Genomic DNA, 12,923 nt, shown 5'->3' with positions numbered 1-12,923 from the left:
ATTTTCAGTTAATGGGGTAGCTCAGAACAAGAAAGAGTGATGAAGATGAAGAAGGGTGTTGTTGTTTTGTGTTAACGTGCAATGCAGGGAATTTAAACAAATAAGAAAGAAATTAAACACATAAAAAGGGTTTCCTTAGAACAAGTTTTGGATTGAAAATCTTGCACGCCACACATACATCCCTTCAAAACGTTACCTTTCTCTCTTTTTTTTTTTCTCTTATCCAAATTCCCACCTTGCCTTATGCCGTAATTTATTCGTTTTCCTTTCTCTCACTTCTTCTTCTTCTTCCTCCTCTTATTGCTTGCATGTATTTAAACGGATTCCTTAGCTTCCATTTCTTTGTTGTAACAATTCATTCCCTTTTTCCCACAAATAAAGGTAAGTGCTTTTTGGTACACGGTATTGCAATTCATTCTTCAAAATTCAAATTAGGGTTTTGGGAATTTGGACTTCTGAAGGTTTGGTTTTGGTTTCAAAGTCTTCAAGTTAATACCACTTCCATGTTAAAATAATTGTTAATTACTTGGACAAAAGAATATATTTTTCAATATTTTATTTTTATTTTGTTTTGAAACGGTGGAAGAAAAGGAGTAATTTTTAAGTTTTTTGTGATCCTCTTGATGATCTTTCAAAATATTGGTAGATTTTTTTTTTTTTTCAATTTAATACAATAATGTGTAAACGTGTGAATTTCCAAGTGCATTTGATTCAATGGATTTACTTCAACGCATGATATTTAACTATAGTAGTATATCTTATATTCAATGGATTTAATTAATTTAAATTATCCATGTATCAATGATAATTTAATTCCAAATCCATAATTTGAATTCGGAAGCTATCTAGATTCTAGAAGTTTTTACACGCAGTTTTCTTGCCGAGTAGGCAAAAAATATTTGGATGATTAACTTGCCTTATTTTTCTTTTCTCTATGCTCAACAGATATAAAGAGCTATTATTTCTAGATTTTCTTGGTCTATATCTACACATTACTTGGATTATTCAACATGCCTTCTGAAACAATGAACTCCAGAAATTTTTCTTCATCATTGTTTTCCTTTGAAGATGTTTCTCCTTCCACTATGGTATGTGATTATGTATATATAAGCTTTGAACATGGTGCTATATTGTGAGAGGTTTTGCAAAATTATAGAAATTTAACCTACCATCTTTTGTTCTTGACAGAAGCAAGATGAGTTCTGGAAATCAGATAACCTATCTAATTGCTATGGTTAGTGTTACTAATCTATTTGATTCTCTGTAATCATAGATTTTGATGAAGGAGCAAGGCCTAACTTGAGTGTACATATTGTTTCAAATTTTTTCAGAAAAGAATAAAATTGATGTAATTTCCACTCAGCATGAAAGCAACCTCTTCTCTAGTTCTCTTTCAGAGTTGTTTAACAGCAAATGTAAATTCTCATTTACTTGATTAGTGAATCAGCTTTATTGTACCAAATTCAATTATAAATGAGTCATTGACTTTGGAGATTTGATACATTGAATTGTTTAATACCAAATTTTGAAAGTAACAGATATTTTGGAATAGAAGAAGTAGCAAATATGATGTGGCTTAATATAACTCCTATTGGTGCAGTGAAACTATCTGCAAATAGTGTTCTATATGGACATTCAGTTGATAATATTGCACCTGAATCTGAGGAAGAGATGGTTTTTGATTCTATTGAGGAACTTGAGGCTCAAACTATTGGGAATCTTCTCCCTATCGATGACGACGATTTGCTAGCTGGACTGACTGATGATCATGAAATCTTTGTTAAAGATAGTTCTGGTGATGAATCAGATGAACAGGATCTTTTTGCTAGTGTTGGAGGAATGGATTTAGGACATGATGATAGTTCATCTTCTGGACAAAAGAATTCTGAATTCCATGATGATGCTTGTAAAGCGAAACTCGAGCTTTATAATACCTCAATTGCAAGAGAACACCCTTCTAGAACATTGTTGGTGAAAAATGTTGCTAGTGATGTTGGAGATTCTGAATTGAAAGCTCTATTTGAGGTTTGTGTTCTTGTTTTCTTTGACTTTTATAGTTCATGCAGTCATTATTTATTTAATATATAAAGGTAATGATAACTGATTTTCATTTTGTGAAGCAATTTGGAGGTATTCAGAGAGTTTACAATGCCTGCAAGCAATGTGGATTTGTGTTAGCATCATATTATGATATCAGAGCTGCCCAGAATGCAATGCAGGCTCACCGGAATGGATTTTTCGGCTTTAGGACGTTTGACATTCAATATCTTATTCCAAAGGTTAGGCACTGAAATTCAATATAGCTGTTAAAATATGATCATGCATCTCATAGAAAAAATGCAGTATTTTCATATACTCTTTTAGTGATTCCTTGCTTGTGGAAATTTTATCAGGATGATCCTTCCATGAAAGAAATTAATCAGGGCACTCTTGCTGTCTCTCTATATGATTTATCCATTACAAATAATGAACTTCGCCGAATGTTTCGCCCTTTTGGAGAAATCAAAGAGGTGAGTTTGGTTACCAGTTTACTAGTTGCAAAAATATTGATCAAGATAAACTATTTGTTAATTCTGTGTAACCTTTGTGAACTGCAGATTTTTGAAACACCTCAGAGTCCACATCACAAGTTGATTGAATTTTATGATGTGAGAGCTGCAACGGCAGCACTTGAAGCTTTAAACAGAAATGATACTGCTAGGAAGATGCTAAAGGTTGAGCCAAGCCTAATAGGATACTCTAAAAGGTACTATTCTCAATTCAACTGTTTTCTATAATAAGAAACAATAGCGTGGTTTGAATCATGTAGCCGATTTCACCTAACTATGCATGCTCCTTACTTGAAAACCTCTTTGCTTCATAGGGTCTCTTCAAGTGTTCCAAATGGTGTCCTTTGTAATCCATCCGAGTTCGCGACGAACATCAATATTGAAAAACAGGAAAGGCTAGATAGCAATAGCAGGAAGTTCTGTCAAGCAAACTATAATGCACACCCCATGGAATTGAATGATTGTGGTAAGTCAAAATGTGCAAATGAGTATTAAGTCCAGTAACTTAACTATGATTCTCAATCCATTGATTAAACTTAAACTTAAACTTAAACTCACCCTTTTTTTCTCAGTTTTTGAATCCTCTACTGCTGATGGAGGCCTTTCTCTTCCTCGCCATCGATACAAATGGAGCAACTCTTATCAGCATGTTGGAATGACATGGCCAAATTCACCCTCATATTTTGATGGAGTTTGTGCAGCTCCTACCTTACCAAGATTTCATGGTGTTCATAGGTCACCACCACATATGATCAGCAATGTTGTCTCCATGAATAGCCACCTTGCGCAATCTGCTCCGGCAGCCAACTATAACATTTGGGATAGACAACATCCCTATGCAGGGGAAACACATTGTTTGGACTTCTATCCACAAAATATGTTTCCAAGTCTTGGGGGAAACTATGTTGACCTTCAAGTCCTTCCTATGGATGTTGGATTTCCATTCCATAATCATAGGGAAATGATGTTTCATGGAAGACATAATATGATTCCCATGATCAATTCTTTTGGTACTTACAAAGAACGCGCTAGAAGCCGGAGACAAGGCAGATCAACTCCGGTAGACACTAAACAGTATGAACTTGACATCGAACGCATTAAAAATGGCGAAGATAACAGGACAACACTTATGATAAAGAACATTCCCAACAAGTAAGTGTAGTCATATATTTCATAGAATGTGTTTTTATGCAGCCTTTTATTTTTTATCTGCATATGATCATTTCCTTCTCACCAATTACATATTTGTTAACTTGCAGGTATACTTCAAAGATGCTATTAGCTGCAATTGATGAGTGCCATAAAGGAGCTTATGATTTTGTTTATCTACCAATTGATTTCAAAGCAAGTACCATTTACTTAAAGAAATTTGTCCCTTCTTTGTCATCTAACTTTTCCAAACTGAAAAATGGACTATTAATAATGTCTATTTTGGTATTCCTTTTTGTCTTAATTGCAGAATAAATGTAATATGGGATATGCATTCATCAACATGACTAATCCAAGCTTGATCATACCATTTTATCAGGTTAGCCAAATGAACTAGAAAGTGATACTATCTGATTTACAATATATATCTGTTCCAATTCTAAGAACTATAGACTAAAAATCTTAGTATGATGCAATTCTGTTTAGGAGTTCAATGGAAAGAAATGGGAGAAATTCAACAGTGAGAAAGTGGCAACACTAGCATATGCTCGCATACAAGGAAAAGCAGCACTCATTGCTCACTTCCAGAATTCAAGCTTGATGAACGAGGACAAGCGCTGCCGGCCGATCCTCTTCAACACTGATGGTCCTAATGCCGGCGACCAGGTACAGAGTTTCCTCTTATATGCATTAAACTATGCACTTCTCTTCTTTTCTTGCAAAGCAAGCAACATGTTTTGTACTAACTTTGTTAACAACACAGATCCCTTTTCCGGTAGGCGAAAATGTTCGAAACAAACCTGTCAAGCTCTCACCTGCTGCAACATGAATTTCATAGTTCATAGTGTTCAAACTAAGGAAGCATTTAGTTTTATTCCACCATCTCATTGATTTTTGTGGATGCTAACATTATAAAACTAAGTGATTTGAATTTGGTCTTATTGTTTGAGTTCCTCATATTTGGATTGCTTGAGAGAGGGGAAAACTCCCTTAGCTTAAGCCAAGGAATTTTTTGTTACTTTTATACCAAAATTGTTAAAATTTAGAAATATGAAGATCAAGATTGCATATATAGGACTCCTGAAGTTGGAATAGAATTGTACTTATACCATTTTTTTTTTCATTTTTCTGTAAATAATATGTTTTGATTTGTCAAGTTGGAGAACATTTGTGATTTTCAACCCTGAGTTTCCTTTTTAATGGAAATTTTGATGAATTATTGTGATGAAGCATTGTTTATACATACACATTTGTATCGTTCTTAATTGTGATTATAAAAAATGTTATATGTATACATAAAATTAGTCATTAAATTAGTTATTATGTATTTTTATATAAAATACATAATTTAATTTTGATGCACTGTTAGTGTAAAATAGTTTTACACGTACATCCAATTACGTAATGATACAGTAGAAAAAATAACTACATTTCATATTGATCGTGTAAATGGTCGTCTAAAATAATAGATGTGATTGCACGTTTTACACTATCAGTGCATCAAAATTAAACTCATAAAATATATACGTTGTTTTAATCATTTTCAATATGTAATTCATATTTTAACGTATATTCTATATAAATAGCTGATTTAGTAATTAATTTTGTATAAATATAACATTATTATTATTATTATTATTATTATTATTATTATTATTATTATTATTATTGCCTACTCTACTTGCTGGTATAGACCAAGGGGTTGACTCTGTTTTGGCCTTATGCTTAACTTTGGTTCAATTCTTAATTAAGCTTTTAATTCATATGGAATTTACTATTTAGTATATCACTTGGAATGATTTTTCTAAGCATTTGAGATGTTAGAAAGGTAAGAGAAAGCGGTAGAGAAAGGATTTGTGTGTATTCAAGTTGTGTTGAATGATATAATATAAAAGGATATTTATGCGGATTAAGAGAATCGAAATAATTAAAATGTAATATTTTATAATAAATATTTAGATATGTTAAATAATTCTAATGTTAATTGATTTTAATATAGTCTATTATGAGAATTTTTTTTGGGGTAAAGTATTTTTTTGTCCCTAAAATTTGGTAAAAATTTCAAAAATACCCCTAAATTTTATTTTGTTTCAATTTTGTCCTAAAAATTTTGCATTTGCATAAAAGATGCCATCGATGGCTAAATTTTCAAAAAAATTTACACCAAGCTAACAATAATGTATGAAAATTATGCCTGATTTACTTGTGTTGAGGGTTATTTTTTATGAAATTGTTGTTGAATTGATCTTAAATTTTTTTAAAAATTAGCCGTCAGAAATATATTTAATACAAATCGAAAATTTGTGGGACAAAATTAAAACAAAATAAAACTTATAAATATTTTAAAAAATTTTGACAAATTTTAAGAATAAAAAATATACTTATTTCTTTTTAGTTAGAAAATGAATTAGACAGTTTACAACTCTAGATATTATAATATTATTACACTCACCCGCACTACATACTCACACACCCAACATTAAGAGTTCCAGGCATTTGTTAAGTTAACAATAGGGTAAAAAATCTAAATAAACCAAGCTGAAAAGTTTATTACCCAAATCAGCCAAAATAAAAATTATTTCAGCAATCTACCAATGGCCATTTATATATAATTCGAATCAATATGATTCAAACTACAAATACATGTAATTCAAAACAACTTGCTTCGAATTACGTTTGAATGAATATGCATGTAATTCGAATCAAGTATATTCGAATTAGAGAAGGGTAAATCGAATTGACTCGATTCGAATTAATAGGCTCATGTGACTCTATGGAGTTCGAATCATATTGATTCGAATTATTCAATGTTGGTGACACTAGGTAGTTCGAATTAAGTTGATTCGAATTACTAGTGAATTGCCTATATAATGCTACGTTAGTTGGATATATATCAATTTTTTTTCACATTCTTACTTGGATAGTTGGATATATATCTTATAGTTGATACAAAAGATATTTACTGTATAATTTTATTTTTCTAAAAATATTATATATATATTTTGATGATTACACAATTTTAGAAATATTTAAAAAGTATTATTAAAATTAAAATTATATTTTTTATTATTTGACAATAAAATTAAAAATTAAAAATTAGGGATTAATATTGCTAGGTAGCCGGTAGTTGTGGTGGCAAATTTGTACCCTAACAAAAATATTAGGGATTAATATTGTTAGGTAGACAAAAAAAAACAGCCAAAACTTGCCTTATTTAGCATTAATTATATAAATTTGGTTACAGAATATTAATCTCTAATTTTTAATTTTTAATTTTATTGTCAAATAATAAAAAATATAATTTTAATTTTAATAATACTTTTTAAATATTTCTAAAATTGTGTAATCATCAAAATATATATATATATAAAATATTTTTAGAAAAATAAAATTATACAGTAAATATCTTTTGTATCAACTATAAGATATATATTCAACTATCCAAGTAAGAATGTGAAAATTTTTTTTGATATATATCCAACTAACGTAGCATTATATAGGCAACTCACTAGTAATTCGAATCAACTTAATTCGAACTACCTAGTGTCACCAATATTGAATAATTTGAATCAATATGATTCGAACTCCATAGAGTCACGTGAGCCTACTAATTCAAATCGAGTCAATTCGATTTACCCTTCTCTAATTCGAATCTACTTTATTCGAATTACATGCATATCCATTCAAATGTAATTCGAAGCAAGTTGTTTCGAATTACATGCATTTGTAGTTCGAATCAATATGATTCGAATTATATTTAAATGGTCATTGTTGGATTGCTGAAAAATTTTTTGTTTTGGCTGATTTGGGTAATAAACTTCTCAGCTTGGTTTATTTGAGTTTTTTACCCTTAAAAATATTCTAATTTTAAAGTTTAAACTAAAACTTCCTTTAAACTAAATTTTGGACAAAAACAGATAAAAGAAATCTTGACAAAAAAAAGAAAACAAAAGAAAACAAAGGGTATAGGCCCAAGAAAGAACCAAACGACATACTGGGACCGGTCAGGAAAACACTGGCCCATCAAGGATTTCCAACATCTAAAAGGAGAGAATCTACTTTCACCAAAAACAAAATAAAGAAAGGACAGAATCTACTAACGCAAAATTGATTCAGACTATTTTCACTCTTTAATTAGAGGTCTTGGATTTAACTACTAATGACTAAAAAAAGTAAAAGACTCCTTTAAAGATTTGTATTTATCTCATGAAACTTCTATTGAATCGAACTAAATTAGTCGGGTTTTTTTATTAGAAATATTATATGATAGTGCTTGTAATGAAAATATCTTGTAATGTTATGAAAGAGAGGAGAAAAAAAAAAGATAAAGTTAATGGAAAAGGGTTTTTGGAATCAATTGGGTGGATGTTGACTAGCTTAGTCCGTATAATTAAGAGATGTGAAAGTGAGAATAGAGGCACATGAAGGGACAGTGATGGCATGCGAGAGCCAAATAAAATTATTATTAGTAATAATAATAATTAAAATTTCTATTTAATTTTAAAAAAAATTTAATTTGTAATTTTGAACAAACCTATTAATTTTAAAATAAATATTAGATTGGACGATTGTTACGATTTTATTTTTTATATATTTAGTTTAGGGTGTGTTTGGTTTGCGTTTTTATTTTTAATATTTTCTATTTTTTGAATTTTGTAAAGAAAAAAGTACAAACAATAAAAATAATAAAGTACTATTTTTTTATTTTCATCACCTCTTTTTTTATTTTTTTTACAAAATTCAAAAAATAAAAAATATTAAAAATAAAAATAAAAAATAAAAATACAAACCAAACACATTTTTAATTTTTTGAATTTTAAAATAAAAAATAAAAAGAATTGGCTTATATTATTATTGGTTCCTTAAACTTTTTCTTTAATTTATTTTTCTAATTTTACGTAAGCTATCAATTTTCTATATTTTGTACTTTGTAGGGTGAGAAAAAGAGAAAGAAGAAGATGAATAATAATAATAGTAATGATGTTGTCTATGACACACTCACATGCAAATGCATGCGCATACAAAACTAAACAGAGATATGATGCCATGCAATGCAAGTTGGGCCTTTGCGGCTAACACACACACAACACACACACATGTTGTCCAATATGCAATCAATCAATCATCAAAGCACGCCCACTCCCCACAAAATCTCTTTTCTTTTTGTCCTCATCATCATCAACCACCACCCATTTCCGATCCTTATTTATTCCTCTACATTCATTCATTCATTATGTTAATTACTATGTATTTGTTGGGGGTGGCTAATTTTCCATTTATTATCACATTTATAACTTATAAGAACTATCGCCACTATATATTAGGGATGGCAATAGGTACGGTAAGATAGAATTTAGATTAAATTCTAATTTTATCTGCGAATTTGAGAATATTCTAACCCTATTTTATTCGTTTTTAATTTATGGCTTACTAAAAAGATACAATATTATTATATAACTTGATGATGATAATTTAAAATAGAACCGATTTTTATGTAAAAAAAAAACGTATTAAATTGTCAATAATAATCTTCTCTCAGTGACTATAAATTTTTTGCATTTAGTGAGAATTTTTTTATTCAATATCTACTTAAAACATATTTATTATATAAGTATATAATATATACCTATATAAGATGCGGATTGGTAGGATAGGATTGAGGCTCAACCCGCACCTACTGCAGTCTGCAGATCCTATCCTACCTACTGCAGATTTAATTAACAACTCTATCCGATCGGATTGAGTCTAGTTAGATACTCACAGATAGAGTTCATGTTGTCACCCCTACTATGTACTGACGTATGTATTAACTATTAAGTGCATTCATGCGAATAATTTGTATGTTTGTATCCGCCATGTTATATGTTTGAACTTTGAACAAAGGTTCAAAACCATTATTTCGGATTATGGCTATATTGAAATAAATAACTCAACATCTACAATCATATGATGTGACACATATATGTCATAGGATGTTGGTTCCTGAAATATACAGTTGAGGCGTTAACCTAGTGTTAAAAATTATTATTTTTATTATAAAACATAATTTAATTTCGTATTAAAAATTAGGTTTGACTGAATATCTATTTTTTGAATTAATCCAATCTTTTTAGACAACAACAATTTATGTTAGATAAAATTTATTGAGCGAAATCAATACTAAAATTATTATAACACTACAAGAATCTCGGACAAAATTTAAATCGCTTTAAAATAAAGCGTTGCTAAATCTGTAGCAATAATTTTTTTAAACTGTTGGATGAATGGCCGCAAAATTTTTGTCGCTATCTATCGGATTTGTTGTAGTATAACTCAAATCTTTTACAAATTAAAAAGAATATATATTTTATTGGGATAGTTTGGTGGATAGAGAGGAAGAAAGATAAAGGGCAAAGGCAGGTAGGTAGTGGTATCTGAGTAAGTGGGGTAAGGCTAAAGCAGACATAATACTAGCCACATAACGCGCATACTCAACTTTACACATTTTTTCTGATCAACCTTAGGAAAAATGATAGTGATAAGATTTAAAACAAGATCTCACATATTATTTCCAACAATAAGGGCCCTAGAACGTTCACAACTTTAAACCTAGTACACAAGAAGGGAAAAAAAATGAAAAATGAAAAATAAAAAACACAAAGCCGTTGTTGTCACGGAGAACGAAACAAATATCCATAGGCTATATATATTTTGACACATTATTGATGATAAAGGAAAGGGACTTGGTGGATGTTATTAGGTTTTTTGGTTCGGAAGAATTATAGGGAATGTTTTAAGGGATGATGTGCAAAATGAAGAAAAGGAATTGGAAATTTGGAATGATCAGTTTATTATAAATTATCTAATAATTTAAACTTTTTAAATAAATAATTTCATGATATAGAATTATTATTCGTATATTTTTATCTAATAATTTTTAAAATTTGGAAATAGTAAATAATTTCACGACTTGAAATAAATTTATTATATAAGTGTTATTAGCGACAAAAAAACCCAAAAATATAGTGTCATTATTATTTTTTCTCTTATTTGATACAATGTCATGATACTATTTTTTTTAATGTTTAAATTAATATATAGAAGAAGATACGTAAATAGTTATATTCTTAATATATTTATTATTTTTAAAGTTGGGTGATTATCCACACTAATAAATATCCAACCCTCTCTAATAATATATCTGAGTGTGTTGGCAACCTTATTTGCAACAAGTAGTAAAAATTGCATAGCTAAAGAAGGAGAGGAGATTCAAACCCAAGTTTTTTTAGGCAAGGACTTATCACTACAAGAGACACGCCGAATAGCGGCAGTTTTTTTTATGGATTTGCGGCAGTTTTAAACCGCCGCAAAATAAAATTCCAGCGGCTCCACAAGCGTCGCCTATTAGGGAGTTGTAATTTGATTTTGCGGTTTCGAACCGCCGCAAATCAGATAATTGATTTTGCAGCGGTCACAGAACCGCCGCTATTTTGGTCAATGGATTTAAAAAACATTTTGCTGCGGTTTCAAAATCGTCGTAAATTTATGCAGTTTTTTTTTAAATGTGACGGTTTTAAACCTCCACAATTTCATACAAGAGCTTAAAAAAAAGTTGATTAACTACTCAAATGGTTTATACCATTTCTCTTTACTATAACCTATTTTCTTTACATCATATTTATTAAAGATATTAATATAAAAAAACACTAAATAAACAATAGATAGATATATAATCACAAATTTAAGCAAATCAAGAGGCACATAGGTCACTAAACTGTTGAGCCAGATTACACCAGTCTAATCCCATCCCATTTCCTTGATTCTTGCAAAGCTTCAGTTAGCATATACTGTCACAATTTTCACTAGTAGGTGATAACATGTAAACTTTTCATAGATGAATCTAATATATAAATTTATAATAGTGCTCATCCCTACTGGTTTCTACATACAACCAAATATACTGAAAGAAATGTGAAATTAAATTGATTACCGAGAAGAAGTTAGTGTCCTTCATAAGCCAAAAAAATCACACAACAATCCAATACCAGTAGCAAATATCTCCTCAATTTCCAGCTATCAGGTTGTGGGAATGGTTTCACTCTATCCTTGGATATTGTCATAATGGTACCTAAAGGGATAATGGTGAAGAAAAATATCATTAGAAAATCACACAACAGTCCAAGCAAACTATATGAAGGTCATTCAGCACAATATTATCTTACCATCATTTAGTATGGCAATGATCAACACCATAAAGGGTGCAAAATCAAACTTCCAAATCAATGCAATAAACGTGAAATCAAACTACAAAATAAAAAGTAGATCAAATAAAATTATATGAACTATTTAATTAGGTATGTTAATTCTTGGTTGTTCACCTATTTTCTACACTTACCACAATATGAATGGTGAAAGACACTGCATATATCTGCCATAAGCAAAAATAAAAAATTTTGCAATGTTAGAACACTAAAATATCAAAAAAATTGCTGTGATGATATGAAATCAGAGAATTAGTGAGTAGAGAAGATGAGACTAAGCTAGATTGCATGAAATAAAGTGTATTATTAATGTTCTTATTAGTATGAGTAGCAGTGATGATATATATAGATACATCACAGGCATATCTTACAAAAAACAAGATAAAAAACAGTAAATATTAACTAACTAATATAAAACTGTGATTACTCACAATGACAATGCTGCACATCACATGAAAATAAATCAAAAAACGAGAAGCTAAACGATGAAACACGTTCACTTCATACAATATCTTTTCTTTTCTTTTCTCTTTACTGGGAGTCACCCATGTAATATTTGCCTTATATATAGTTAAGTATATAATGCCAATTTGAACCTCAATGCAGAAGCTATTTTCAATGCAGCCCTTGAATTTTAATATATAATAAAAACTGAAAGCAAATTCTCCTATCAATGCCTCTTAAATGTATTCTTAATTCATTATACAAAAAGAAGCAGAGTAGAGGGAAGATATGTAAATAATATATTGTATTATTATTCAACACAAACATAAGAATTTCACCTGAATTGCTTGATCAAAAGTATAGAGATTTTGCTTAATAGTTTGTTTAACAGGGGGGGATATGGAAGGCAGGAGTCGATTACAATCCGCCTAGCACCACCAATTTGTTTAACAATTGCTAAATTAGATAGAAATAAAATTCAAAATTATATGTTCTATCTAATCGCCTTATTCCACACCATGAATGATAATATTTAATTCCT

At 29.8% G+C, this 12,923-nt stretch overlaps 1 protein-coding gene across 2 annotated transcripts; it reads left to right on the top strand.

The window, feature by feature from the left end:
- Positions 1–98: 98 nt before the first annotated feature.
- On the top strand, positions 99–4,945 carry LOC112798061 (protein MEI2-like 4). Of its 2 annotated transcripts, XM_025841216.3 has the most exons (14): positions 222–381; positions 946–1,088; positions 1,189–1,234; positions 1,332–1,415; positions 1,601–2,025; positions 2,121–2,279; positions 2,394–2,510; positions 2,598–2,746; positions 2,864–3,015; positions 3,122–3,701; positions 3,809–3,893; positions 4,009–4,077; positions 4,185–4,364; positions 4,462–4,945. In XM_025841216.3, exons 2-14 carry the CDS (start codon positions 1,011–1,013, stop codon positions 4,525–4,527), a joined length of 2,190 nt encoding a protein of 729 aa, XP_025697001.1. In that variant the 5' UTR covers positions 222–381; positions 946–1,010; the 3' UTR covers positions 4,528–4,945. The 2 variants fall into 2 exon arrangements, with proteins under 2 accessions (XP_025697003.1, XP_025697001.1); XM_025841218.3 differs by lacking the exon at positions 1,332–1,415 and having other exon boundaries at positions 99–381.
- Positions 4,946–12,923: the final 7,978 nt, after the last annotated feature.

The sequence above is a fragment of the Arachis hypogaea genome, chromosome 14 (assembly GCF_003086295.3).
Source record: "Arachis hypogaea cultivar Tifrunner chromosome 14, arahy.Tifrunner.gnm2.J5K5, whole genome shotgun sequence".
In the NCBI taxonomy this organism is placed as follows: Eukaryota; Viridiplantae; Streptophyta; class Magnoliopsida; order Fabales; family Fabaceae; genus Arachis; species Arachis hypogaea.
Note: the sequence above shows the minus strand (reverse complement) of the source record. Positions and strands in the feature narration are given on the sequence as shown.

Coding starts and splice junctions, on each gene's coding strand:
- LOC112798061 (XM_025841216.3), top strand. CDS start 1,011: ATGCCTTCTGAAACAATGAACTCCAGAAATTTTTCTTCATCATTGTTT. Junction 1,235..1,331: donor TAACCTATCTAATTGCTATG/GTTAGTGTTACT, acceptor AAATTTTTTCAG/AAAAGAATAAAATTGATGTA. Junction 2,280..2,393: donor TTCAATATCTTATTCCAAAG/GTTAGGCACTGA, acceptor AAATTTTATCAG/GATGATCCTTCCATGAAAGA.